The sequence below is a fragment of the Phaenicophaeus curvirostris genome, chromosome 2, assembly GCF_032191515.1.
Source record: "Phaenicophaeus curvirostris isolate KB17595 chromosome 2, BPBGC_Pcur_1.0, whole genome shotgun sequence".
NCBI classification, from domain to species: domain Eukaryota; kingdom Metazoa; phylum Chordata; class Aves; order Cuculiformes; family Cuculidae; genus Phaenicophaeus; species Phaenicophaeus curvirostris.
In genome coordinates, this window is record NC_091393.1 from 44,569,744 (window position 1) to 44,596,840 (window position 27,097).

General features: G+C 37.3%; 1 protein-coding gene across 10 annotated transcripts in view; it reads right to left on the reverse strand.

Moving 5' to 3' along the window:
• The window catches only part of PTPRK (protein tyrosine phosphatase receptor type K), a 392,967-nt gene that overhangs the window by 96,444 nt on the left and 269,426 nt on the right, over positions 1-27,097 (reverse strand). For all 10 annotated transcript variants that reach the window (XM_069851848.1, XM_069851839.1, XM_069851847.1 and 7 more), the window contains exon 8: positions 3,671-3,973. In XM_069851848.1, coding sequence (XP_069707949.1) covers positions 3,671-3,973 — 303 coding nt within the window. The remainder of the gene's footprint in view (positions 1-3,670; positions 3,974-27,097) is intronic.

Sequence of the window (27,097 nt, forward strand, 5' to 3'; positions counted from 1 at the left end):
AATACTTAAAAACATCGAGTCACCAGATCTAGCTCTGGTCAGAAAAGAGGCTATTTTCAGACTGATACATACCCCTGGCTTTGCTTTCTTGCACATAATGAATTACAAGCTATTAAAATCTTCGTTTTTCAGTCACAGCTCCAAAGGTCTGAAGCACTGTTTCTGAATCTCACCCTAGTCTTCTAGTATTTGTTTCCTTAGTTAATACTGCTCCTGGTGCCATACACCACTCAGTTATTACTTAGCACTCTTGGAGGTTTGACCCAGCTATGCGGCTGTATATAAATGTGAACCTTTGTGAAAAACACAACCAGAGATCCTCACTGCCTCAAATCAGAACCCCAGAAATGTCCAAGTTCCTCTACATTTAGGGAATCTCAGAAGTTCAAATATATGTAAAGCTCCTAGCAGAAGGAAGGATGTGAAATGACAGAGGAGAGATGCAGGAAAAGATTAAAACAAAACAAAAACAACAACAACAACAAAAGAGAAGAAAGGGACAGACAGCTGGAAGCATGGGGAAGATGGACAAAGCAACAGAGTGGCAAAATGGTAAAGACAAACAGAGACAAGAAAACGTGTGGTAGACACCTTTAACACCAAGAGCCTATGAAGTGTTTACTCAATTAGCAGATCCTTGTAAGACAGAATGGCACTGGATAAAGGTCAAGGGCAAGGCTGGGCAGAGAAAAGACTGAAAGTACCCCTTAAGAGAAGGACTTGAGGGTGCAGGTGGATGAGAAGCTCAACACAAGCTGACAATGTGCACTTGCAGACCAGAAAGTCAACTGTATCCTGGGCTACATCAAAAGAATTGTGACCAGCAGGTAGTGAGAAGTGCTACTCTACTCTGCTCTTGTGAGATCTCACCTGGAGTACTATGTTCAATTCTAGAGTCCTCAGTACAGGAAGGACATGGATCTGTTACAGTGAGTTCAGAGGAGGGCTACAAAGATGATCAGAGGGCTGGAGCACCTCCCATATGAGGACAGGCTGAGAGAGATGGGCTTGTTCAGCCTGGAGAAGAGAGAGCCTGGGGAGACCTCATAGCAACCTTCCAGTACTTAAAGCGGCCCTAGAGGAAAGCTGGGAAGGGACTCCTTATCAAGGAGTGCAGGGACAGGACAAGGGGTAACAGTTTTAAGCTGAAAGAAGGGAGGTTTAGATTACATATTAGAAAGAAATTTTGTATTGTGAGGGTGGTGATACATTGGAACAGATTGCCCAGGGAATTTGTGGAAGCCCCTTCCCTATAGCTATTCAAGGCCAGGTTGTACCATGACAGGGTGGTTTGATCTAAATGATCTTTAAGGTCCTTTCCAAACCAAACCATTCTATGATTCCATGAAAGGATGTTACACTACAGAAAAGCTAGCAAAAAGTTAATTATCTGTTGTCATCTGGATTTCTAATGTTTCTATTTACGATAAGTACCCAACATAAGCGCACATTTTCAGATAATCACGTAATCAGTGGCTATTTCTAATTAATGTAATTTGCAAAAATTTAGGAAAATACTGTGATCCTTCTATTTTCCTTCTCATAAATGAATCACCGATAATGCCCATCTATGTAATTAACATCATGCTCATTCTACAAAACCTGCAAAAACCATCATGATGACGAGGCTACTTCTGATCACATGTGAAACATGTGGGGCACTGACCACTGACTCACATGTCTTCCTGTAGTTCTCACGGCTGCAAACCGTGTTTTAAAACATTTTTCAGACAGATACTTGATCATTTGGACATGGGACTAAACTAGCAGCATACACATATGCAATCAGCTACAGAACTCATGTTTACTATTGGTATGAGAGCTCAAGGAGAGATGCAGGTGTGAACACACCTTTCACCCTCTGAGATGGCTGAAAGCCCTTTGTATTGCACATTGATATTGCACATAGATTTTCAAGTCAATCAGGATTGTGCAATCTAAAAAACCACATTTCAATTCCAATAGTATCACTGAGTAGATCTCACAAAGAGGCAATTCTCAGGTCACTAGCATTATTACCACCAATGCGTCTAAATATAGGTACCTTTTAAAATTTATTAAACCCTCCTTGAAAACAACATCTGCTTGAAATATTTTACCTAAGCAACTTTTGTTCACTGAGTGAGGCTTCTTCTACACTCTGGTACCTTTGATAACAAAGCTAAATATAAACAAGTTCACTGATAGCACACTGCGTGCACCGTTTTCCAAGAATAATCCACATCAAAATCAGAAGACAAAATATATGCGCTTGACTCTGCTCTTAACAAGCACTGCTTTAGTGACTAGCCACCATTTCCCCACATCTAACTAGAAAAAGGCTAGCAGAAAACAAATTTTCTTGAAAACTCAGTTTAAAAGAAAAAGAAATATATTTTCCATGGATGTAATGATTCTACTAATTCTTTTTAAACCTCAAGGAAAATAGCAACCACAAATATCTATAATGTAAGCGAATACAGAAATAATTCACCATTTACAATTAACTACTTAAAAAGTAATGCTAAAACTTGAATTTTGTGAAATGTTCTAATTCTGTACTTGTCAATAAATCTTCACATGAAACACGCATGTCTCTGTGGTTTTCTACAGCTCCTTGTATGCTATTTAATAAGCTGTTCTCTCTTCATTATTGTAACAGTAAACTAATTCCTCTTCTATTTCTTGGAAAATTGAAAATATATGGAAAAAAGTGCTACTAGATTCTAACCTTGATTGCCATCCATATATAAAGCTATACTCTCTTCTCTATTTTACAAGCAAACTCGCTGCCTTTTTCAATTTTATCTTCTTGTGTATCTACACTCTTATATTAGTCCAAGTATTCTTTTTTCTTGCTGATGACAATACTTACTTCTATTTTGTTATTGTCAACGTTTTAATGAAACCTAAATGTAAGAAAAGGAAACTAAAGTCACCCTTTACTATCACATCTGAAATATTATTAGGGAAAAATATCTTTTTTTTATTTTAAACACTTTCATACCAAGACTGATAGCCTAACTACTGAATATCACTGTTAACTTATACATCTATTCTTTATGTCTTTCCAGTTTAGGTAAGTTCAACTGTCTTATGAATGAAACCTCATTGGGCACATTTTAAAGAGGAATAATAGAATGTCTCAAGATGGAAGGGACCCAATAAGGACCACTGAATCCAACTCCCAACTTGTCAAAATAATACTTGAATCTGATGGGTGGCATTCAAACAGTTAATAGATATGATATATGCCAACTCACAACATAAACTATTGTTCAAATATATTTGCTGAAGAGGTTTTATAGAGGCTTTAAGCACTGAACTCATTATTTAAATTTACAGAACTAAACTAATTTTCAAATATCACACCTAATACAGTGAAGAAGTCTTCACCTAACACCACCATTTGTTTCTTGGCACCTATGTTAGCGTATTTTTTGAATGACTGGGAAGCTAAGCTCCTTTTTCTTGCAAGATTGAGTTTGACTTGAGCTACATGGACAGTTTGGACTATATACACAGAGTGACAGCTATAATAATTTTAAAGCTACTGGTTTAGGGCCAATTAATACATTAATAGAAGAGAACTTCCAGCCTTCAGGACTCATATTGCAACACACAAAGTAATTTCCTTCCACCTATCTAGACTGGACTTGGATGTAATTACGATAACAGCATTTACACGTACCGTCTTCGTCTGTCTGGATAATGGTCTCCTCGCTTTCCTTCCTCCCTTCTGGATTAGTTAAAATCATTTTAAGGCTGACATTCGTGTAGGGAGGCAGGTGATCCACAACGTGCTGGGGTGCTTTGGGGTCCATATCCAAGCAGTCTGCCTTGCTCTCGTTGTGTCCGCAGAAGTAGTGGTAGCATATAGTGACATTGAAAGTGTGGCAACGAGTGATATTGTAACCCAGAGATTCCCAATCCACAGCAATGTGTCTGGCCTGGATTTCAGCAATCTTTAATGTTTTCGGTGTTCTCATAGGTTCTAGGAAGCAGAACATAATGAAGAAAAGCATCATTAACATTCTTCATCCTTGCAATGAACTGTAAGTGGCAGATGATGCTTTCAGGAATGGGAAAGCAAAGGAGATACTCAACGAACACAGACTTAATACTGGAAGAAGTACCAGCCTCTGTCCAATTACGCTAAAGGGAAAAAAACCTGCCAGTCTCACGTTTTTGGGTTTTTTTTTACTTCATTCTTCTCCAGAAGACATTCCATCAATGTTTAAGACTTAGCAACAGTGAGAAAAAAAAATATTGATTAACAGTGCAGCAATTCAAAGCAATTGTGAATATAGGCAGCCGATGCATGAAGAGTGACCAAAAGGCTGCCCAGCTGTCACCACTGGCATTCCTTCTTGATTTCCTCCCCCTTTTTTTTTTCACCTGCATAAATTAAGATAATACATCAGAGTAATAAATAGTCAGCATTCACTGCACTATGATCTATCATGCCACCAAGTAATGCTGTATACTAATTACACTAATTACATTGCTAAGCTAGCAGTTACAAAAGCGATGCAGATATTAATTAATGTTTATTACCTTAGTAATGAAGCAAAACCCCTCAAAAATATTACCAAAGAGTTTTGATTTTTTATATTCCCATTGTATCTGCTTCTTCTCATTCCCCAAAACTTTACCTGGACTATGCTGTCAGCTGGTAATCTCTGACCTGCTACCAAAACTGAGCTGCTCTCCACACATACATTTCCACCAGCAGAGTACATGATACTCCCCAAGCTGTCATCAATCTTTCATTCTCTCTCTAGTGCATTTGCTGCTCATGCAAGACTAACTTTTATGGTTGAACTTAATTAAAATGATTACACAATGAAAATCATGACCATGACTATATATACTCGAGTTTCACTGAAAAATACACCAAGGGTATCTTTATTCCCTGCTAATACATCATTTTCCACTAGAGAAAATAAAGCCTGCTGTAGGTACAGCTTCAGCCTCGTGTCCTTGTAAGGTCAAAATAGGTGAGATTATTCAAGGAATTGAAATATAGCATTTCTCTTTCTGAGCACAACAGTTCTTTGCAACTTGCATTTATGAAACAAGAGTCCAAACCAGGCTAATAACAAGCCAAAAGCACAGATGGTATACTGAAATAAGGAAATGTGAATCAGTGTAATCTATTCAGTATGCAGTTTGCCAGACAAACTGCAAACATTTAGTTTCAATCATCAAAACAACCAAATTCTAAACATAACATAACGGTATTCCTAGCAACATGAGTGTGGAGGGTTAAAAATTTTGCCTATTTGGTTCCATGATCTATCCTGTCTTTTCAAGCACGTTCCCTTTGCCTTTAAGTACCAATTTATCACATATATGGCAAAAAATATGAATGAATATTAGCAGACCTCCTGGGCAGTAACTTTCTGAATATATCGTATACTGCAACAACAGAGATCTGAAGCCAAAAGACAGCATTGAAAAGGTTCTTGAGAGACAAGACACTTGAGGAGGAGGAAAAAAGAGGTTTTATATAGTAAACAACGGCTAGTGCTTTAGCAAGTACAGATAGGTGTGAGGCAATAATTTAAAAAAAAAAAGTAGCAATACAGTAGATCTACTGCAGGAGCTGGTAAGAGTCTCCAAAGACTCAGTATTCCCTTGGCTACTGCAAGCTCATAGAAAAAAAACAAATGTACTCAGGTGCCACAGAGAAAGAGAAATGCTAAAAAAATAAACATCAAAAAAACATTTTCTCACATCAGTAATGGTGAAAAACCTAGATATACATACTCTGCTTTAGCGTTCGAGGCCTGAAAGAGTAAATATTTCCTTCACTAACAAAGTATTGTATTACAGCCTTATTTTTCCTTCTAAAATGGAATGATGCTTTTCATTTTAATAATTTCCTCTTTGTTCTACTAATACAACCACCCACACCAGAGACAGAATTCAAACTTGAATTTAAAATTTATTGCAACTACTAAAATAAACACAATATAGTATATGTTGCATGGCCATGAAGGTAGCAACTATTAAGGTTTAAAGTTGACTAATCAGTACCAGAAAAGGTACTCAATTTTCATCTTATGTCTTTCACGACAGGACTTAAACTGCATTCACACTATACTCTATGAGACTTTCAGAAGAGAAGAAAAAAAATAAAAGCTTCGTTAATCTTAAAGAAAAATTATTTTACAATTCTATGAAAATTTTACAAATGTGTCACAGTATCAGAGGAGACACTGAAAAGCATCCTTTATTCACCTGTCAAAAAGGAAAGAATGAAAGACAGAGTGTGATCTCACTTTCTCACAACTATTCCCTTCTTTGGCAGGAATTAAACAACTTCTGCAAAATTGAGATGGTAATTAAAGTCTGCAGAGTCTCTCAACATCTTTGGTAAAGACTGCCAACTGTCCCACTGCTCCTAAAATGATGCTTTAAAACCACAATTTTACTCTAGCTTCTGGGCAACATTCGCCTTGGGGATCTCTAGACGTAAAGATCTATTGTTTTAAACTACCACACCACAAAGCCTCCATCTGTAACATCTCAGTAGAAAGCAATCTTCGAAATAATTATTTTTCTCAGATAAAACAGCATTGAATTTTTGAGTAGGCTTCCCAAAAATCTTAGCATCTCATTAAGAATAACTTTGTTCTCAATGGGGGCAAAACCAAGTGCTCATCTGCTGTTTTTCCCTTTCACCATCACTCTTTAGGGTTTACAACATTTCCTTAGTCCTACTGGGATTTCATTTCAATTTACGCACACTCTTCTGATCTCTGGATACTTTTCCAGTTCTGCTAATCCCCGTAAATCAATTCACATCTTGTCTTCTCATTTGTTGTTTTCTCATCTTTCCTCTTTCAGTCACATCTAGAATATCTATTCAAAACTCATGGACATCCAAAAGCCCATGACTTTTCACTTCTTTATTGAATCACTCATGTAAAATCATCATCCTGTGTCAAAAAGGGAAGAACTAAGATTCTCTGAAAATCTCTGTTCATTTCTTAACCTGTCAGCTGGAGTTTCAATAATAATGGCAGGAAGCACTTAATACTTTCCAAACATTAATCTACCAATTACTCCTCTGAGATAGGTAAGTGGTGTTAAACCTTTTTTTGTGAGGAGAGAGGGATACAAAAAGGTTAATACCTTGTTCAAAGCTACAAGGTCATTTACTGTCAGGATCATGAGAAAACTGAACAGTACCCAGCTCCCAGCTCACCAATGCACTGGCCACCAGACACTACCAGCATAGCAGCAGCAATTCAGAAAGCTCATTTATAGTTTCCACAGAGCTGCTAAACCCCACTCCATAACTAGTTCTTTTTTAAAAGAGTTTTTGCAGATTTTCTCTGAACAAACTTGCAAAAGCATAGCAGTGCCCAGACACTGAGTAAATATCTGAGCATAAGGACAAGTTATTTGAAATGCAATAGCTTAGTTTATTCATTTTGAAAGACTGCTTGATTGAGAGCTCAGAATTTGAGTGAAACAACTTATTATTTGCATTAAATCTTGTATTTAAAATTAAAATTTTGGGGAATGGGTATTCATAATTTATTTTTTCAAGCCTTTTTCTATGGCAGAAAATATATTTAAGACTGGAGGAAGTTCCTTATGGTAGATAGCAGAAAGTACTCAGGGTTCCTGCTGTTGTAGGAAATTCAATATCCTGTGACTGTGTCAAGCTCTTGAACATCCTGACTGGCATAGCTACATTTTCCAACAGAAATACAGTAACAAGGCATAAGGAGGATTTGGTTGTGGTAATGGCAGTGTTGACTTTTAGATCTTCCCAAGTCCTTCTGCTGATGGTAGCCTCGCTTCTGATAGACCCCTCCTGCCTATGGTTGCTGCTATGCCCTCCATCCCATTCCCACCTCTGCTTACAGCCAGCTTCTCTCTCTGCTCTTTGCTCTCAGTGCCTGGCAATACCCAGTTCTGTTATCTTCCTCCCTCTCACCCTCCCTCTGTATCTTGGCAAAGGAGTACTACCGAGTGCCTGCTGTCTCAGATCCATCATCTGATCTCACTGATCCAATCAAAACCAGAGGTACTGGGAGATTATCAAAAGGACAGAAAAAAATAGAATAACGAAAGAGATCTTTACACTTACACAGATTACTAACTCCTCATCCCTTATCCAGAACGGCATTAAGTAAAAGAATTACATGCTTGTGGCACTCACAACAGTTTATGGATCAAAAAGATTTAACCTAACTTTATGGGATAAAATAAAGAACAGCTTTAGCAATTCTCCATAGGTTAATAATCCAGGGATAGAAAGCAAAAGAGACAGAACCTGTTGACTCCATAACACCTCTCAACTGCAGGATGATTTAATAAGAAGCTCCAGACAACAGATAAAATGAAATTCAATTTCTTTAGTGCTTGATAAGCAACACATGATGTGACAGGTCAATATCAGAGCCTCTTTGTAGAGATTATCTTCACTTATGCAGTGAAAACAAAAACCTTCACAGTTGCAGAAGCAGCAAGGTAAGAATATGCATTTCCTCAGAACCTATTTTTAATGTAATATGTATTACCCTGCTGCCAATCAAACAGATGTCCTGAAGTTGTGACAAAAATCCCATGAAACCAGGCCAGCAAAGCAAGGCAAGTCCTTTGCTTTTGCTGCCTTTCCTCAGAAATCCTAAATGTCGATTGTAAGAAACAGTTTCATTTCCATTTACCTAGCAGGGGAGGTGGAATTAGATCTTCTGACCAGTAGATAGAACAAACATTTGTCTGCATGAAATGGCAAACAATTAGACAAATTTTAAAGCACAAAATTCTAAAGCACAGAGAAAGTGGTTCTTGAACATCACTATACCTCCCTATATACTGTCCTATATACATGAATACAGTTCTTTAATTTGGTTTGGTTTTCAGACCCTTCCCCTGCCTTGAACTCTTTCTGGTATGGCATTACACTGAGAAGCTGACTTCAAATGTCTACTTTAACCACGCTGACTGAAATTCTTACCAAGTCTAGCAGTGACCCAGTTCATCTTAACTGAACTTGGAGAGTGAGATAACACATAGATTTGCCTATGTTTTGAAGGAACTGCAGCAAGATGTGGGACTTCTATAAAGTAAAAACTCTGACGTATAAAAGCAAATGTATGACCACTGCTAAAGAAGTAGACTAAATTTGGTTTGTAGTAGCCCTTCAATTTAAAACACAGTATTTCTCACAGAGGCTCCTTTCACTATCTTGTCCTTACGTTTAAGAGCAAAAATGACATAGGAAAAAAAGCAGAAGTCTTCATTTTTCTTCTACTGTTCTGAGTCTGCACAGTCACTGGAATTCCCCAGACTTTTCTTCTATGAGAACATGAGCCCCTCTGTCCTGTGCCTTCTCCTGACCTTTCCAGGATAGGTCTCTCCTTGGCATGTGGGAAATAAAAAGCAGATTATTCTAAGATGTCACTGTAACTCCTGCTGCTTCCTCGGTTCACGCAAGGTCCTACAAAAACAAAATGTTCCCAAAAGGAAAAAAAAAAATTACAGTCCTGTTGCTATAAAGAAGTCTTCTAAAAAGACCTCTGATAAAAGCATGGAAAAACAGTATGAGTGAAAAACACCAGAGAAAGTACAGCCCATAGCAGAATAGCTGTCAAATATGCAGTAAGAAAATAATAACAAAAAAAAAAAATAGACAAAGGATCTTCACTTGCTCACTTCAGTTGTATTACTCTCAATTATTAAATTATTACTGTTATTAGTGAATGATGAATCGCGTAGAAATGCTTTATTATATAGATACTGAGCTCCCTCACACCATAAACTTTGTTAAGACTGCTGTATATAGAAGTGTATTACTCTCCGAAAAGGACTAGTCTAGAGTTATAAATCCCAACAGACAACCAAAGTCTGAGAAAGAACTATGCGCATCAGCTATGATCACTTCTGCATTTCTGCTGCCTGTCAAAAGGAGCATCCTATAATTAAGTTATGTTATGAAAAAAGATAACAAAAATCCCTAGGTAAGGTGAGCTGTCCTAGAATATCCATGATGAAACTCCCGTGTTTCAAGGATTATTAATCTACGAATCTAGAAGAATTTAGCTCAGACTAACTCCCAATAACTCCATTATTTAACAATTTGATGATAATATGTGAAGACCCAATTTATTCTGACATTCCAAGAATGCCATGCATTTCAGTCTGATTTCCTTGAACCAGTCTGTCTTTAGGACAGAATAATACCTGTAAACTCTATTCAAGTTTCTTGTCTGTAACTCTGGCAGATTTTTGACCATTTTGAAAGGCTAGATTAAAGGCAAAAATCAATTACAAGCACTGGCCTCAGTTCTTTAACAGCTAACTAATGATAGTTCATGAACTACTTATCTTCACTCAGGGACCCTTTCCTACCTACTTGTGTGTATTCCAAGCTAAACCCACACAACATTATACTACCAACTGGATCAATACAGACTTTTCCTATGTTACTGGAATAAGTTATTATTCCAAATGTTCCAGTGTTGGAGTATATTCGTCCCCTTAAACTCAGAACACACAAATCCCAGGACGTCTGTCATATACAGTTCGGAAAGAATAAGTGAGGTACTTGGTAATTTTTTTGTGGGTTTATCAGTTGGTTTTTGGTTTTGTTGCTGGGTTTTTTTCCAAATCTTGTTCCACGTCAGCAGTTTAGAGACCTGACTTTAGGCAGATCTTCAATATTTTTAGACTTAGAGGCATTAACAAGTAGTGAACATGAAAGAGAGAGAAATCAAATGAAGTTGACAGAAGTTCTACAATCTGAGGTAATTTCATCAGTCTGACAGAAAACGAAAAATTATCAGGGACATATTCCCAAAATAAAAAATCAAAGGAATTGCTGGACATCTCTCTCAGATGTATAACATACAGAATATAAAACAAATCTATGTGCAAACACAATACGAACTCATTTTCTGTACATTAGTACATCTGACACACGAAACATGAACCCAGATTAAATGAAACAATGGCATTTATACAGTACTAGCAGTACAGGTTTATTTTGTTACAAATGAAGGCTATAATGTGACTGCATGAATATCTATGAGCTTTTTCTTTTTTCACTTCATCTCTCGACTGACTTATTAAGCCACCTTACAAATTTCTTATTGACCGTACACCTCAGGGACCTGAAGAAAACTTCTGAATTATTACATAGATAATCAGCTGTACTACACTAGTTTCAGCAGCAGCAAGGGGATATTCAATATATTTTAGGATGTATCTTTTTGGATGAAAAATATAGCTGTCCCTGCTTCAGAGATAGAGCAAGGAGAAGAATATAACTACACTAGTAACAATTACTTGTCCATTCCTTCTTGATGGTATGTTTATTCTATTGCTTCCATGCATAATTAACAGTTTGTACATCCTCAGCATGTAATCAATAACTGTGAAGTCTCGTATTAGCTTTAGAGATTAGACATCCCTTGATAATAAATTCCATTGATTTCTCCAGTTTAGCTTAGCTGCAGAAATCCACATTTTTTTTTCTTCCTGCCCTCTGAGTTTAAATTAGAAGGAGCTATATAGTCTATGAGAAAAGAAGAAAAGCTGGTGTGACCTCTTTAAGCTCATTCCTACAGATGAACAAAACTTATCTGGTGGTGTTAAACATGAATCAGCATACCAGCAAGCATCAGACTGTAAGAGTAAATACAGGGAAAGCCTGACATGAAATTCCTAGGAAACCTGCCCAGGACTGCAATGGTGAAGTTTAATTGCATAAAGTCGATTACAAAATTAATAGTGATTAGGAAAAAAAAAGGAATCTCGGACTTAAAGAGTAGTAGCCTGGATATATGAAATTAGAATGTAAGAGTCATCATCTAAACCAATAACAATTACATTATAAAGAATATATTAAAAAAGAATATACAAAACCTATTTACACACACATGTATATACTTTTTACCCACCCTACCAGTGAACCTAATCATTCAACACTATGAAGAAAACATTTACAAACATTTACTTGAATATAAATCACCAATTTGCTGAGATGATGCATTTTTCATTTCTCTATAATGCACATTCATAAACATCTTTTTATGGTTTTGTTTACAAACAATATATTTTTGAGCTTAGGATGTTATGAGTATTATGCAAAATACCTACACCGGAGTACTGTGAATAAGCAAAACAAGAGTTTTCTATGGATATTATTAAAGCTTCAATTCCTTTCTCCTGTATCTAAAAATGTCAGTCCTCCAACCCAGGAAGCATAAATATCAGCCATATGAAATACAATGACTAAATGTTGAACACAGTATATAATAAATAAATAGTGAGCATAGAAGAGAGGCTCATACTGTGAATAAAGCTAGGGCCACCTTCACCTCCGATGACTAAGAACTGAAAACTGCAAGCAGTAATTATGATGCGCACTTACAAGTTTAACATACCTAAGTGCCCATTTATATACAAACGCAGATACTTGCGCATGTATGTGCATTTCGCCACAGGCAGACTGTATCTCTCCTGAAACGTTCTCAATCTGATCTGCCCCCATTCCCATTTCACCTCATCCGGTCCCTGTAGCTCCCGGGACCCTGGTTGAACCCCTCTCTCCTCCAGCCTACTGCCTGCAACCAGCAAAGCCTCAAATTTCTGAGTTAAAGCCCACAAACTTGGCCTTCCAATGCTCTTGTTTGTATTCAGAAATTCAGTATATACCATCACATATAATATAATGCATATATTGTACAATGTATATCTATATCTGTCATATAATGTATCTGAAAAACCTCCACTGAAACACTACTTCATCGAGTGGCTTAAAACCAGGAACAATGCTGTATCATATAACTCATCTGCTGTATGTCTTGTCTTCTCAATGAAACAGTCCTGGTACTTATGTTGGGGTTTTTAACTCCAAATGACCAAACCTGTAGCTTCCACTTTCCAGAAAAGTTTCCCTTAAGCACTTGGAAATTTACTTAGTAAACTGGCTTAATTGTCTTCATTGGTTCACAGTAAATTAATAACTCAGATTGAAAATTTAACCCAGCTTGTTTTCCTCAGAAGTGGAAACAAAAACAACACAGTTGAGCAGAGAATTCCTCTGACATTAAAAATGCTGAAGAAAATCAGAAAATATTTTCAAAGGTACTCAGAAGTACCTGGTAAAGCACCAACAAGCAAATTCTTTTTAAGTTAGATATCTGATTACCATGAATTTTTACCACCTCTGAATTTTGATGAAATTTCATTACTTAAGTCACTTGGCCACCTATGAAAACCTGACTAAAAATGACTAAAACACCACCTCAATCTATTTGTCAATAACTAATGCCAAGTAACTATCAAAATTGCAATACTTGCCCCAGTATAAAGAATCCTTTTCCCTTATGCCGCTAGCACACCTTAAGCTGGTATTTCTTTATTTTATGCAATCCAGTTCTGATTCAACTCTTTCTTGATGTAACTATGAAAAAAAAAATCTATTCTTGAGTAAATAGGCAAAGCACCATTTATGATTTGCTAATGGAACACTCATGAAATTTTCATTAGAAAATACATTCCAGAGTTGTTAATTGCCAGAGAAGAGTTTCATTTTTCTTCTGAAAAGTTCTTTAAAATGTTTGGGGTTTTTTTTTTTTTTTTTTTTCAGAAAGGAAGAGGATGATAAGAAATACTGGCTTTTTACGTTGACTTGCTCTGGGCAGAATTCACATGGTATCAGTTCTCTTTCCTACCAGCATCTGGCTGGCAAGGTTTGCAAGGTCGTTTAAAAACTGGGACCTAACCCTACAAAATCTTTTGTTCGTGGAGCTGCCTTTGCTGAAAAGGAGTAGGCTCTGCAGAAGTGAGCTCATGAGCACCTCTTCTCTGTGAAACAGGGTCCTTTCGACAAAAAATGCAAAAGCACCACAAAAGCTTTGCTCACAAATGGAGGCATTGGCAAGCTGGGGAAGTGCTCTCTAAAATAGGTCATGAATTCTAAATAATATCTTTCCATTTAACATTTAGCTGCATAATACACTCTAAAGAAATTGCTTCACTTTCAGCCAGCTAGCGTTTCTCAAAGCTATTGTTTCCTGTCTAACAAGAAACTTGGAAAATATAACCCCCCCTCACCCTACAGTAAAAGAAGGTAATTTATTTTAGAAACAATTTTCTCTTTACAGACTTCCTCTGAACATTTCTGGCTTATTCGATGATCCCAAGACACTAAAATGCTCCTGAAAAATTACCGCAGAATATTTCAATCAACAGTAAACCTCGATGAGTGATAACAGAAAAAGGTGGCAAACCCAGCAGCTTGCGGGAAGCAGCAAGAGAAGAACAATTTTAGATGTTATTAATAATAACTTATAGTCCTTTTAAAATAAGGTGTGTTTTATAAAAAGTGACTAATTAAGAGCAATTGATCTTGCTTTATGCAGAACAGATGGTGTTGTTAACTGCACACCTAACAAACCCACTTTTCATTCACATGCAAATATAAGGCATTAGCTCTTCACTTGCAGGAAGAGTCATCACTCTTTACACCAGGCGTTTTCTCCTTCTAGGCACCCATCGAGAGATCCATCTAGTTCAAGCTGTCAATCATGCTCAATAATTTTCCCACGTTCTGACTTTCAAAAAAATATTGTACTAGCACAGTTGTCTTGGCTCAGTGTTACTGCAAAGCAACAATCAACGTGCTACTTCGACCAGCACTCCTGCAACAGCCACCCAAGAGAGTGTCAATCACGCCTGCTGAGTAAGTGGAGCATTAAATTATTTTTTTATGCCTATGTTGTACATGCTGAATCACTGTCAGCATACAATCATAACAGAACACAAAGAAGAAAGGCAGCCAATTAGTCAAGTTAAGGCGACACCGGCGAACACAGCATTAATTTGGAAGTGCAGGCTAATTGCTGGACACTAGCATTATGTCACTTAAACTGGATTTATTGCCAAATGTAATAAATGCTTAAGCAAAAAAAAGAGTAACAAGCGCTTCCTCCCAAGTTATTACTGAAAGTCTTTAAAATTCTCCTCAGTGTCTATTAGGCAATTTTAGAGCTAGCTTCTCTCTCCTATAATCTTTTTACATTTACTTTTTACACCTCATCTAACTCTTAACCTTTTGGAGACCGGCATAATGATCACACGTGTAATCTACTACCACCCCGTTTTGTCACTACAATTAACCTAGCAGCTCACAGCCTTTATCGGCAGCCATGATAATTTGCAGGATTAAGAATCTGTTGTAGAAAATCTAGAAACATAAAATTCATTAGAGTTGAAGACTTTTAAGACTGTTAATGAAATTATTTTCTTATTTACAATGTGAATATATCTGACTCGTGACTGCTTTTGCATTCCCTTTTGTGGTTACTCTATTCATATTCATACTGACTAGTGATGCCAGCACATCTACATTCCACATTCCCCAGGCCATCTTCTCCCTTTCTCCTTAAATGGGCTGGCAGCTCTTACCTTCCAAACTTCACTGCTACTTTTATACCTGGGCAATATTATAAAGGTATTATTAATTTGAGATATAACAAAGACAGGTGCTACCAGGGGGGGAAAAAACCCAAAACAATAAATATACAACAAAAAAATCCAAATACATGTTTGCCTTTCTCAGCAGCCCTTCACTTATTGGTTTTGACTTGGATATCTGGAAGAGAGATTGAATCATGGCATCACAGAACATTTCAACTCAGCAGAGACCTCTGGAGATCAAATAACCTGACCTCCATCTCAAAGCAATTATATCAGGTTGCTCATGAATTTGTAAAGCCTATTTCTGGATATCTCGAAGGAGGGACCTTCTACATCCTCTGAGGACAGCTGGTGTGGAAGATATATAAGAGAGAGAAAAGTAGCTTCCAGGCTTAAGCTCATTTCTAAATACTTGGTGTTTGGAGCAAGACAAAAGAGCAATGTTCCGCAATTCCCTATAAAACCTCACAGAACTTCTTGAATTGTGCATAGCATCTGACATTGACCTCCTGTAGATGGCAAGCCTTCAAGCATTTAACTTAACCTGCACCTTGCTTAACATACAACTATGCAGTTCACAGAATATCAGAAGTGCTGCGTCTTATTAAAATAATTATTTTTAATTGCCATATTCAAATTAAATGTGCAAAAAATGTTGAACAGAAAAATCAGCTTTCCTCTTTGCAAACCACCTGATGCTAAAGACCCATACCCATCAATTCACTCTGCTCTAATCTGAGTATATTGCACCCTTATTTAGAGACCTTTGGCAAGAGCCAGTCTATACAAAATGGGTTGGAGTTGTCTCATTCAACAACCTCTAAGTTACTATACAAACCTGCTTGAAACTTGCTGCTCAGTAGGGTTTTTCATTTGTTTGGGGTTTTTTTGTTTGTTTTTTTTTTATTTTTGTGCGTGAGGTATTGGGTCAGTTTTTACTTCTGGACATAATAAAATTCAGCAGCAGAACTCAGTAATCAAAAGCACACAGCAATGCACCTAAGTACAGTGCCTTTGCTTCTTAATGCAATGAAAAGAAAGATAGGAAAGGCCAACAGCTTAAATCTGAATGTACATGGCACAGAAGCCGATGTTTTGACATCTAGAGAAAACCATGCATATTGGAGTCTTGTAAGAAACTGGATAATATCCTTACACTTATGTGATCTGTATTGCCATTGCACACCACTTTGATTAATTAAATTTATGCTTTCAGTCTCTATTCTAATTGCTATAGTACCATGGTAGTGCAGTGCTCCTTTCAGCATTACAACAAAATGAGTAATCTGTATTAACTGGTTTTGAGTGAAGGCTTTATACAGCATTTGAAGAGGTTGACAGAATATGCGATTTTCACAGCTAAGCATTTAAATCAAGCCAGTTACTGAGAGGGTGAACTAGCTTATTTAATGATGAGGTCTATCACCAGATCTTTCTGCCAGAGCTTCAGGACTGGCTTATCCAAGAGACACATAATCTGCAGAGGAGGGTCATATATTTTGAAAAGAGAGCACACAGGTTGTGTTTCAAGCACAACTCCCTAATGGTTTCAGAGAAAAAGTCACTATGGCTATAGAAATTTCTAAGCAAGGAACGTTATCCATGTTCTGCTTGCAGTTTGGCTCCAGAGGAACGTGTCCCTCAGGAAACACATCCAGTAGTCATTCATCATAAAGGGACAACAGACTGCTTGTCTTCTTTTGGACACAAATGTTACTGCCTAATTAAACCAGGGCATAAAAAAACCGAAGTTTCCTTCATTTGCTCAGGAGTCTGCTGGGTTTTTTTAAAGCTACTAGGCACTTAATTCAGGTCATTTTTCTTTTCTAGACATGAACATCCTCAAAGAAATTTATTTGAAATGTCTGGTTGGTTCCTTTATTCTTGTTGGCTCTGAATTCTCTTTCTTGCGTAGCCATCTTGATCAGGCTATGACTAGGTTGCATGCTAGAAAAACTGCTATCTAGATTAGAAAGAAGGATTGAAAATATTCCAAGTTGGTTTAAATTTTTTTTACCATGATTACTATGTCCTACATCAAATCAAATTTACCTAAATAAAAAGTACTGGAAGATGAAGTTAGCCATAGACTTGTGAGAAATTAAATGAAATTAAAGAGCCCACAAATGAAAACAGTTTTGTCTTTAACAGAACTGGTTGGAAACAGAGTTTTACACAACAATTTACAAGTGTCATTATAAAAGTCAGCATGTGGCACTTGAGAAAGACAAGCAAAAAAAAAAAAGACAAAAGATACTAGATTATATCAACAATAAAATAATACTGACTCCTTTCAAAGGTTAGTTAAATTGTTAAATTTGTGTTATCCTCCTCTCCATTTGAGTATGAAAAGCCGACAAGTTTCATTTCCTTAACATTTCTTGAAAAAAGACAAGAGGATAAGAAATAATTTTAATGATACTGTTATGAAGTAAAAACAAATGAAGGAGCTGTAGCTACAACTACAATTATGACTATGCTTTTGTACCGCACAGCTGATAATATCCTAGCATTATGTGGCTTGTGCTACTGGCTTGAGTTCAATTTCCTTCAGATAATGTATTTGGATTCCATAATATGCTTCTTTGGTGAAACCAATAACTGAATCCAGTAGTAATTCCTCAGGGAGTTATAATTTATGGCAATTGTCTGTTCCCACCACTTTTCTCAGTAATTTGTTCCAATGATTAATAACCTCACTGTTAAAGATAAATAAGTGTGCTTTACTTCTAATTTGAATGAGCCTGACCTCAGCATGCAGCCATTCAAGGTTCTTACATTTTTCCTTCTCTAGAGAAAAGAGGCCTTTTGTACCTGGTATTATTTTCCCCCTATATACATACAGTATATTCACCTCCCATGTTCTGTCTGGTATACTAAATGATTGAGGTCCTTAGGTCATCTGTTGTAAGACTACAGTTTTAAGCCTTGACTCTTTTTGTGGCACATTTCTTCATTCCTCTCAAATTTTCATCAGTGCGTAGAAAGCACAGACACCAGATGTGCATGCAATATATCAACAGTGGTCATAGCCCCAAAATCACATCTTTCCTCCTAGCTATGACCTTGTTTTTTACCATAGCAGTACACAAAGAAACATTGCTGACTGCTGATCTGTGTCCCCCAAAATTCTTTTCAGGCTTCTGTACTACTTCTAGATACTAGCATTTATTTACATTTGTGTGTAGACAGTAAGACATATTAGATATACTATCTCTACTTTGAATTATCAGAGGAGAAGAAAAGCAAAAATCAAACCAAAAATTTAAAATCTTAAGGCAACTACAAAACTCTGACAAGCGTAACATCATGAACCTATATAGTGAGCTATTGCACCTTTGCAGATTCTCACTTCAAACCTCAAAATGCTACTTTGATTGCACTCTGCACTCAAAAGATGAAGAGTAAAGGTAAACACAACGGGCTAAACTGAAGGGTAACAAACCTTATCTGCAAACATCTTTACTAATACACTTTCCTCATTGCTCAAAATAAAGTATATGTACACACACATTTGTCTGAATTAAAATATGACAATTATGTCAAATTATCAACTGCAGAGAACAATAAAACTAAAACAGAAAAGAACACAGTGGGAAGGGGGGGGGGACACAGTCTCCCTATGTAAACAGCACAAAAAAGAAGTCATGCTTGACCGCAAAAAACAATCATACAATTTTTTCTTAAACACTAGTGTCTCACTGAAAGTCACTGAAGCTTCCCCAAGGTCAGCTTGAATTACAGTCAGAGGCCAAACATAAAGACACCTCTCTAAAACCTAATCCTCTTGACCATTTAAAAGGCTCCTGCAGCTTCTGGTCAGGAAATCACACCAGTGGGACTGCACTGGCCGTTTCGCTTGTTTTTCTTTAGCATTTCAAAACCAAATAAATATCTGAACAAGTATCAACACAACTAAAACAAAAGCAGATGGGTTCAGCTAATCTTCTTTTGTTACTCTGTATCAGATTTTTTCCCATCCAAAATACTATCTTCTGGCATTATAAATGTAAAGTGTTTAAAAGACAAAAATGCATTTAAAACTTAAGTGTTACTGTTCTGAATTTTTACAAAAGGGGATTCCCAGCTGTTTGCTTTTCCACCACCCTCCAGAGATATTCCTGTCCAGGAATGAGCTCTGTTTTTCAGACTTAGGCTGAGCCTGAAAGCATAGCACATCTCTTGACACCACTACCCCACAAAATGGAGCCAAATTTGTTAAAAAATGAGCTTTACAGAAAAATTTAAGCAGTAAGTAATTAAAGCTAGGCAAGCATTTATACATAACCTGGATAAAACAAAAAAAAGTCTTCATTCAGAAAACCATTTTACCGGTGTTTGACCATCATAAACCAAGAATTGCTCAGGGTCTTTTTGGACACATCCAGCAACTTTTTGGGGTCTTCAGCAGACTCCACACACCCACTGTCTCTCACTTTCTTCTTAAACACTCCTCTCACTCCTGCCCCATTTGGCTCCCTTAATTCCTATACTCTCAAAATCCTCCATCTTAAAGGCGCAGGTGAGTTTAATTCTCGTACTACAGCTGAAAAAATATTTCCCTGCTCTTGGTTTAATCCACACCAAGACAAAAATCTAAGGTATTTTGCGTTTTATTACTTCTAAAAAAGAGATAAAGAACTGAGGCTCTCCCCGTGAACATAAAAATGTCACCATATATGTTTATAATCTTCACAACAATCACTGAAGCATTTTAAAAATGCTGAATAAACATACTTCAGACTCTCTATCTTTTCTCTACCAGTGCCAGGATCTCTTCTACCTTCTTTATTTTTCCTAGGCTTCAGTCTGAATGAGGCATCTCTGAAGAGCTCGCACCTTCTACTATTTACAGAACCAGATGGGATGCAACACCATCCAAAATTATGATTGGGATACAGCAGTTGCCCACTGTGCTCTGCCTAGCTCCCTTGAACATCACAATAAGACATGTTAACCGAAAGGAAACATTTCAGGCTTAGACAGTCTTAGGGATGTGCTGCATGAAGGAGTGGATTGCCTTCTCATCCATTTTCCTTTAGTCTTGCAATTGAATACGATAAATCAATAAACAAGCTGTTAAATTGATTTCTTTTTTTTTGGTCAAGACATTAGATGCTGAATTAACTAAGCCTTAAATAAAACAGATTTCCAGCAGTGAAAATTTCACAGTCTGAATTGAATGAACATAGTCAAAGAATTCCCGAAGTTTTTATCCTCTTTTACTTTATACTCAGTGCTTAAGTCCAGCTAAACAAGACAAAATCCCTATTAACAGCACACTACAAATTTTCCAAATATCTTAAGGAAAATCCCAGGAGTTATGACTATGGCTGATTAATAACACAGTATACAACTACTTTAAATTATTGTTTTATACTTTATTCCCCTCCCGCCTTGAATTTCATTTGTTTATATAGTAGTAAACATATAACCTTCAAAAAGCAGCTTTTATAATTTCTTTGTGGATAATCAGTAGATAATAGGAATACTGAACACAATATCACACTTACTGATTATCACATTTTAAAACCAGATTCTTGTCATGTGAATGTAAGGCGTGTATTTCCATCTGTATTTCAGCTGTTTAACAGATGTGTCTTACGTCATGGTTATCAAACGTCCTGGAAAGCCTCCTCTGGCACACTTTTAAGTTGTCACTGGCAATATCAACCACCAGTTTTGCGTACAAATATTGCAGTTAGCTTCCTTCTCAGGTGTGCTATACACAGGGTAATTCAGTAGATATGGAAAACATCAGATTTACAACTTTTTTTTTTCCCCCTGAACATACAGAACAAAATAACACTTCATGAAAAGAATTTTTTTATAAGAAAAATCTAAAGATTTTTTTCAGAAATGCAAACAGGTAGCAGTTTTGTAACAGCAACAATGCACAGCATAGATACAGCAACCCATATCAAGTAATCCTAATAGAAAGTTCACTAATTCCCTGTAATAGTGCCAGAATTAATAAATCACTGTTAAAGCCCAATATTATATTTCTGAAACTAGTTATATTTTGCTAGCCAATTCTGTCTCTGAGTACCAGCCCAATAAACCTAAGCATGTAAAAGGTTGAACGTTATTTTCTATTGCAAGGAATCTCTACCTATACTATTTTTTAAAAACTAACTACTAGAATTATAAAAAAAGTAAAACTACAATCCATACAAGACAAATACTCCAGCTCACGATACACAGTATTCAAAACTAGTAAAGTGCTTCCTAATCCTGAAAGTGGGTTCAGCAGACTCACTCAATGCTAGAACAGTAGGAAACAATCGTCACTTAGCACAGAATTACACACCAATTCAAGTTGCTTAAACCAAGCTTTACCTGGTTAGTCCTACTATGTACTCACTGTGTAATGAACCAGCCGCCCTCAACAGTATATTATCACTTTTAATAAATAAATAAGTTTAAAAAGCAATCCATATATTTAGTTTGATTCTCTCTTGAAAGAAAACAGGGACAAAAATTCTTTTGAAACCTGAAATGCAAATAGCATATTTTGTTTTACACAAATTTCTCTGATTTTTCCTTTTATTTCATACTGCCCTGTACTTTCAGGCTTTGTAGTACATAATACACAATTCTTTTCTTTCCCTCAACCACGCAGGATCAGGTCTGTAACATTATTTTATTTTCACTTATATGACACGCTAAGAAAATAGCAAACTATCAACAATCCTGTTTGTCTCTAATGCAAAAACTGGTAAGTCAAGCAGCATTTGTCAAAACTATTCTAAGAAGATCTAATTCTATATGCCCAAGACAGCCTTTCAGTTTGGAAGTATGTCAAGTTATAAAACCACTTCAGCATAGAATGTCTTTTTGCTGAAATGGTACATTTCCATGCTCTGTAGTCAGAATAAAAACTAAAAAAAAAAATTTTTTTAAGGTTGTATTAAAAAAGAACCCAGAAATTAAGCTATAATAAGCTCACACGTTCAGAGATATAAAACTGCCAAAAATACATAATCAGAGACGGAGGAGATGAAACATCTGCTGTGGCAATAGAGGGACTCAAAATGATCGAGTGAGCTAGAGCAACAAACCCTCAAAGTGAAAAAAATAAACCTTTAACATTCCTTTTACATAGCATTTGCTATGCATATGGTATTTGCTTCCTAGGTACTCTACATGAACTATTATTCAATAAAAGCCTTCACATTTGATATGCCATGAAGCTGTTAAATTACTCTCTGATAATCTTGACAGCCACTGTTGACCTTTTGCCATTTGCTGCGATTTTGCATAACAATAATAACGCATGTGACATTTTCACTACAGGACAACTTATGAAAGATAGAAACATTTTAGTGATTAGGAAGGCTTCTTTATGCTCCAGATCTTGAGTTTTGAGCACCCATCAAGAAGGACATCACTATGGTCATTCAACCCATACCACGCCCAGCACAGGCAGCAGAGCCCATAGCTTGAGTGCTGCACCCCGCCCAGACCCTCACAGTTCTTATGGGCGTCATAGCAGACTTATACTGCATAAATGTATTCAACCTGTGCTACTCTGCTGGTAGTACTTACAAACATTATTTCTCACTCTAATTCAGTTTACATTAGCGAGAAGTTCCCAGACTCATTTCCTTCTCCTCTTAACACCATTTCTGCTCACTCTCTCCCTAACGTGCATCTTTTCACAACTTGAAGAGAACCACTGCTGTGTCCCCAGAAAAAAATACAGCTGAAAACCACAATCAGCGTCAACACAAGAAAAAACACTCTGTATATACTCTTTCCAATATGGACGTATTAAGCATCAACTTGTAAGCTAGTGTTTAAGCTGCCTAACTTGTTTGATAAAAAGCAATGTTTTACATCGAACAAAAATAAAACAATAGGCTACAAATCTCACTACCAGAATCAAAATGATGCAATGTTGAAATACTAGTTCATATAATAATTCATGTAACATGTACATCTTAGGTTTTGATGGTTCTACGTACCAAGTCTCAAGAAAGATGAAAATTAAGATTCAGCCTTTTCTCTTCATTGTATACCTTATCCCTTCCCTCTGTCAAAATGGCAAAATTTTATTAAATTCCTATTTACCTGCCAATTAAAAGTATCCCATTTTCATGGATTTCTTCAGTGCTTCTTGATTAATGCAGATGTTAAGTATAAGGCATAAAACAAAGAACCTTCAAAAAATATGATTTATTGCTTCTGTAAGTGATCTGTATATGCAACTTATAAACTCTGGCAAACTTTATTATGCAAAGCTTACAGTGAATTAACACTTTTTGGTTCTATAAAAAAACAATCAGTTACAAAATGAGCATAAACCTACAATCTACTTACTCATTTTTGCTTTTCTGGCCACAAGTCATCACAATCTGTACCAGAATCCAATCCAAATTACATGCAATTTACTCTTCTACATATGAAAAAAAAAAAGTAATTTTGAAAAAAACATCAAAGGAGTTCTTCCTACCAGCTGTCTCCTCCTCCCTGAATGCCTGCCTAATTGGACTTTGTATCTCTCAAATGTCAAAATGAATTTTAAATCCATTGTAATTCCAGAAATCAGATGACATAGCACCTGCTCATCTCTTTCCCTTCACTTTCTTAGCTTTGTTATTAGACTGAGAAGCTGAATTTAGCTTTTCAACATCACATGCAAAAGGAGAGCCGTTAACCTCCTTGTAACTTTATAACCACAAGTCACTTTGCAGAATACCTCTAGTGTTTGGAGACATCTCATTTCACGATGAAGGGCAGTTAACACCTGTAAAGTAATTATATCTACCAAATGTTGTTGGCCTGAAATATGAATATATAATTGTTCCTGCCATCTGTTAATTATACTAGTTGAATCACTTATTTAATCATATACATTTACTTGACATCTACAAACTTTTTAATAGCTTTCACAAATGCTATACTGGTGCTCAGGCAGAACTAAGTCACTGTTTATGTGCCCCACAAGAAAATGACATGGTTATACACAAGACCAGATTTCCCAGCAGTGCGACAAGTTGAGAAGGCAGTTAGTGTGAGGCATCTCCCCAGCCTGTCCATGCAGGCTAACAGCTGCAGGGACCATGGGAGTTACTAGTAAAGGCAGGGGCATCATTTATCAGCAACAGGACTAACTGGAATGAAGAACCAGTGGAGAACGGAGGAAGCTGGCTGGCTGGGATATGGACAGAGTGACAGTAAAACCCGGATTACTATGAAAGCCACGTAAGTGTTCCTCAATTTAATGATTGCTGCTTCTGAACACCTACAGATAAGAAATCCATGCAAAAAGTCGAACAGTATGTCATAGAATCATAGAATGGCTTGAGTTGGAAGGGACCTTAAAGATCATCTAATTCCAATCCACCTGCTGTGGGCAGGGACACCTCCCACTAGATCAGGCTGCCCAAGGGCCCATCCAACCTGGCCTTGAACACCTCCAGCGATGGGGCAATCACAGCTTCCCTGTTCCAGTGCCTCATCACCCCCATTTGTGAAGAAATTTCTCCTTATCTCTACTCTAAATCTGCCCCTCTCCAATTTATAGCCATTCTTATAGTAACTGGAAGGTTACTATAAGGTCACTTTGGAGCCTTCTCTTCTCCTGGCTGAACAAGCCAAACTCTCTCAGCCTGTCCTCACAGCAGAGGTGCTCCAGACCTCAAATCATACTTGTACCCCTCCTCTGGACCCATTCCAACAGCTCCATATGCTTTTTATGTTGAGGATTCCAGAACTTGACACAATACTCCCAGATAAGGTCTCACAAGAGAGGAATAGAGGGGCAGAATCACCTCCCAGCCCAGGATACAGTCTGCCTTCTGGGCCGTGATAAGCTTCACTCTGCCTCCTTCTTGCTCCTAGTGGTACTAAAAGCATGAGTAAAGGTGGGAGAAATGAAAAGCAGACCATGACCTGTCTCCAGTCTAGGAGAGATAAAGGACAGCTGGAAGTAAATCAAGATTCCCTTCACTGACACAACTTATGTTCTCAGCCTTGAATTGTAGCTGCAGTAGAGGCGCAAATTAAGTAAATATAGCAAAGCCACAATCACAACAGGTTTTCAGAGATTTTACGTGGCTTCCTACTCCACCAGCATCTGCAGCCACTTTGTCGCTTGCAACAAGACCAGCAACAGCCTAGGAAAAGCAGCAATATGCACCTGCATCCAGAAAGTCAACTGTATTCTGGGCTGCATCAAAAGAACTGTGACCAGCAGGTTGAGGAAGGTGATTCTCCCCCTCTATTCTGCTCTCATGAGGCCTCACCTAGAGTGCTATGTTCAATTCTAGAGTCCTCAGTACAGGAAGGACATGGATCTGTTACAGTGAGACCAGAGAAAGCCACAGAGATGATCAGAGGACTGGAGCACCTCCCATTTGAGGACAGGCTGAGAGAGTTGGGCTTGTTTAGCCTGGAGAACAGAAGGCTCCCTGTACTTAAAGGGGGCCTACAGGAAAGTTGGGGAAGGACTCTTTATCAGTGAGTGCAGTGATAGGACAAGGGGTAACAGTTTTAAGCTGAAAGAAGGGAGGTTTAGATTACATATCCGGAAGAAATTTTGTACTGTGAGGGTGGTGAGACACTGGAACAGGCTGCCCAGAGAATCTGTGAAAGCCCATCCCTGTAGATGTTCAAGGCCAGGTTGGATCAGGTTATGAGCAATATGATCTAGCGGATGTTGTCCAAGCCTGTGGCAGAGGGGTTGGAACTAGATGATCTTTAAGGTCCTTTGCAAACTGAACCATTCTATGATGAAGTGAAAGAAGGAAAATAAAACTTAACCAGAACATGTATCACAATTTCCCTGAAAATTGCTTTATTAACAGGGACAGGAGAAAATGTGCATGTGCATGGAGTTCAGCAACCTAAAATACTCTGAAATTTTTGATGCAAACATCAATGTTTCTAAGGCTACCTCTCTAAGTTTCTGTTGCAAATACAGAGCCATTTCAATGCCATCCAAAGCACTGCTGCTAACACAGCACTGCAGGAAAAGGGGTCTTCTGGTTAAAAAAAAAGAAGAAACAACCAAAATTTAAGGCAGTTTCTTAGCATCTGCACATTTAACTCATTACTTTAATGGGTACTTATTGCACACATATAGACATATCCTCACTTCTTTCTATTTTGGAGAAAAAATCTTGAGCTTTAATTAAGGGAGATTTAACTTTAGAAAAAAACAACTAAAAAACCTTTTGTCTCAGTATATCATTAAAACTAACAGTAGGTATGAAACACGTATAAAAATTCATTCCAGTTTAAGTGTAGCTGTGATCTCACAGAAATCAATTTATAACCTGGTAAAATAAAGTGAACCCCATCTTATCTCTCCATCTTCACAGCTGGTTATATTCAACAGTGCTCAAAACTGCTGACCTTTCCTAAAGCTGCCTGAAAATTTCCTTTGCTACCTGAACATTAATCCATAACTCACAGTTGAACACTGCTGGTGATCAGGTTCAAACAGCTAGGACAACGCTTCCAGCTCAGTGTGCTGGTGGTGAGGTAGCAGCTGCACAGGAACAGGGAATATAACCTGGCTGGCCTGTTTCACAGAAGCCTGGGAAACACTGAAACAGGTAGAACTTGTGGTCACCTCTACCCTACAAGACAGCAGTTCTGTCTGTCAGGCAAATATTAATATTTTTGACATGAAAAATGCAAATACAGCTTCCAAAAA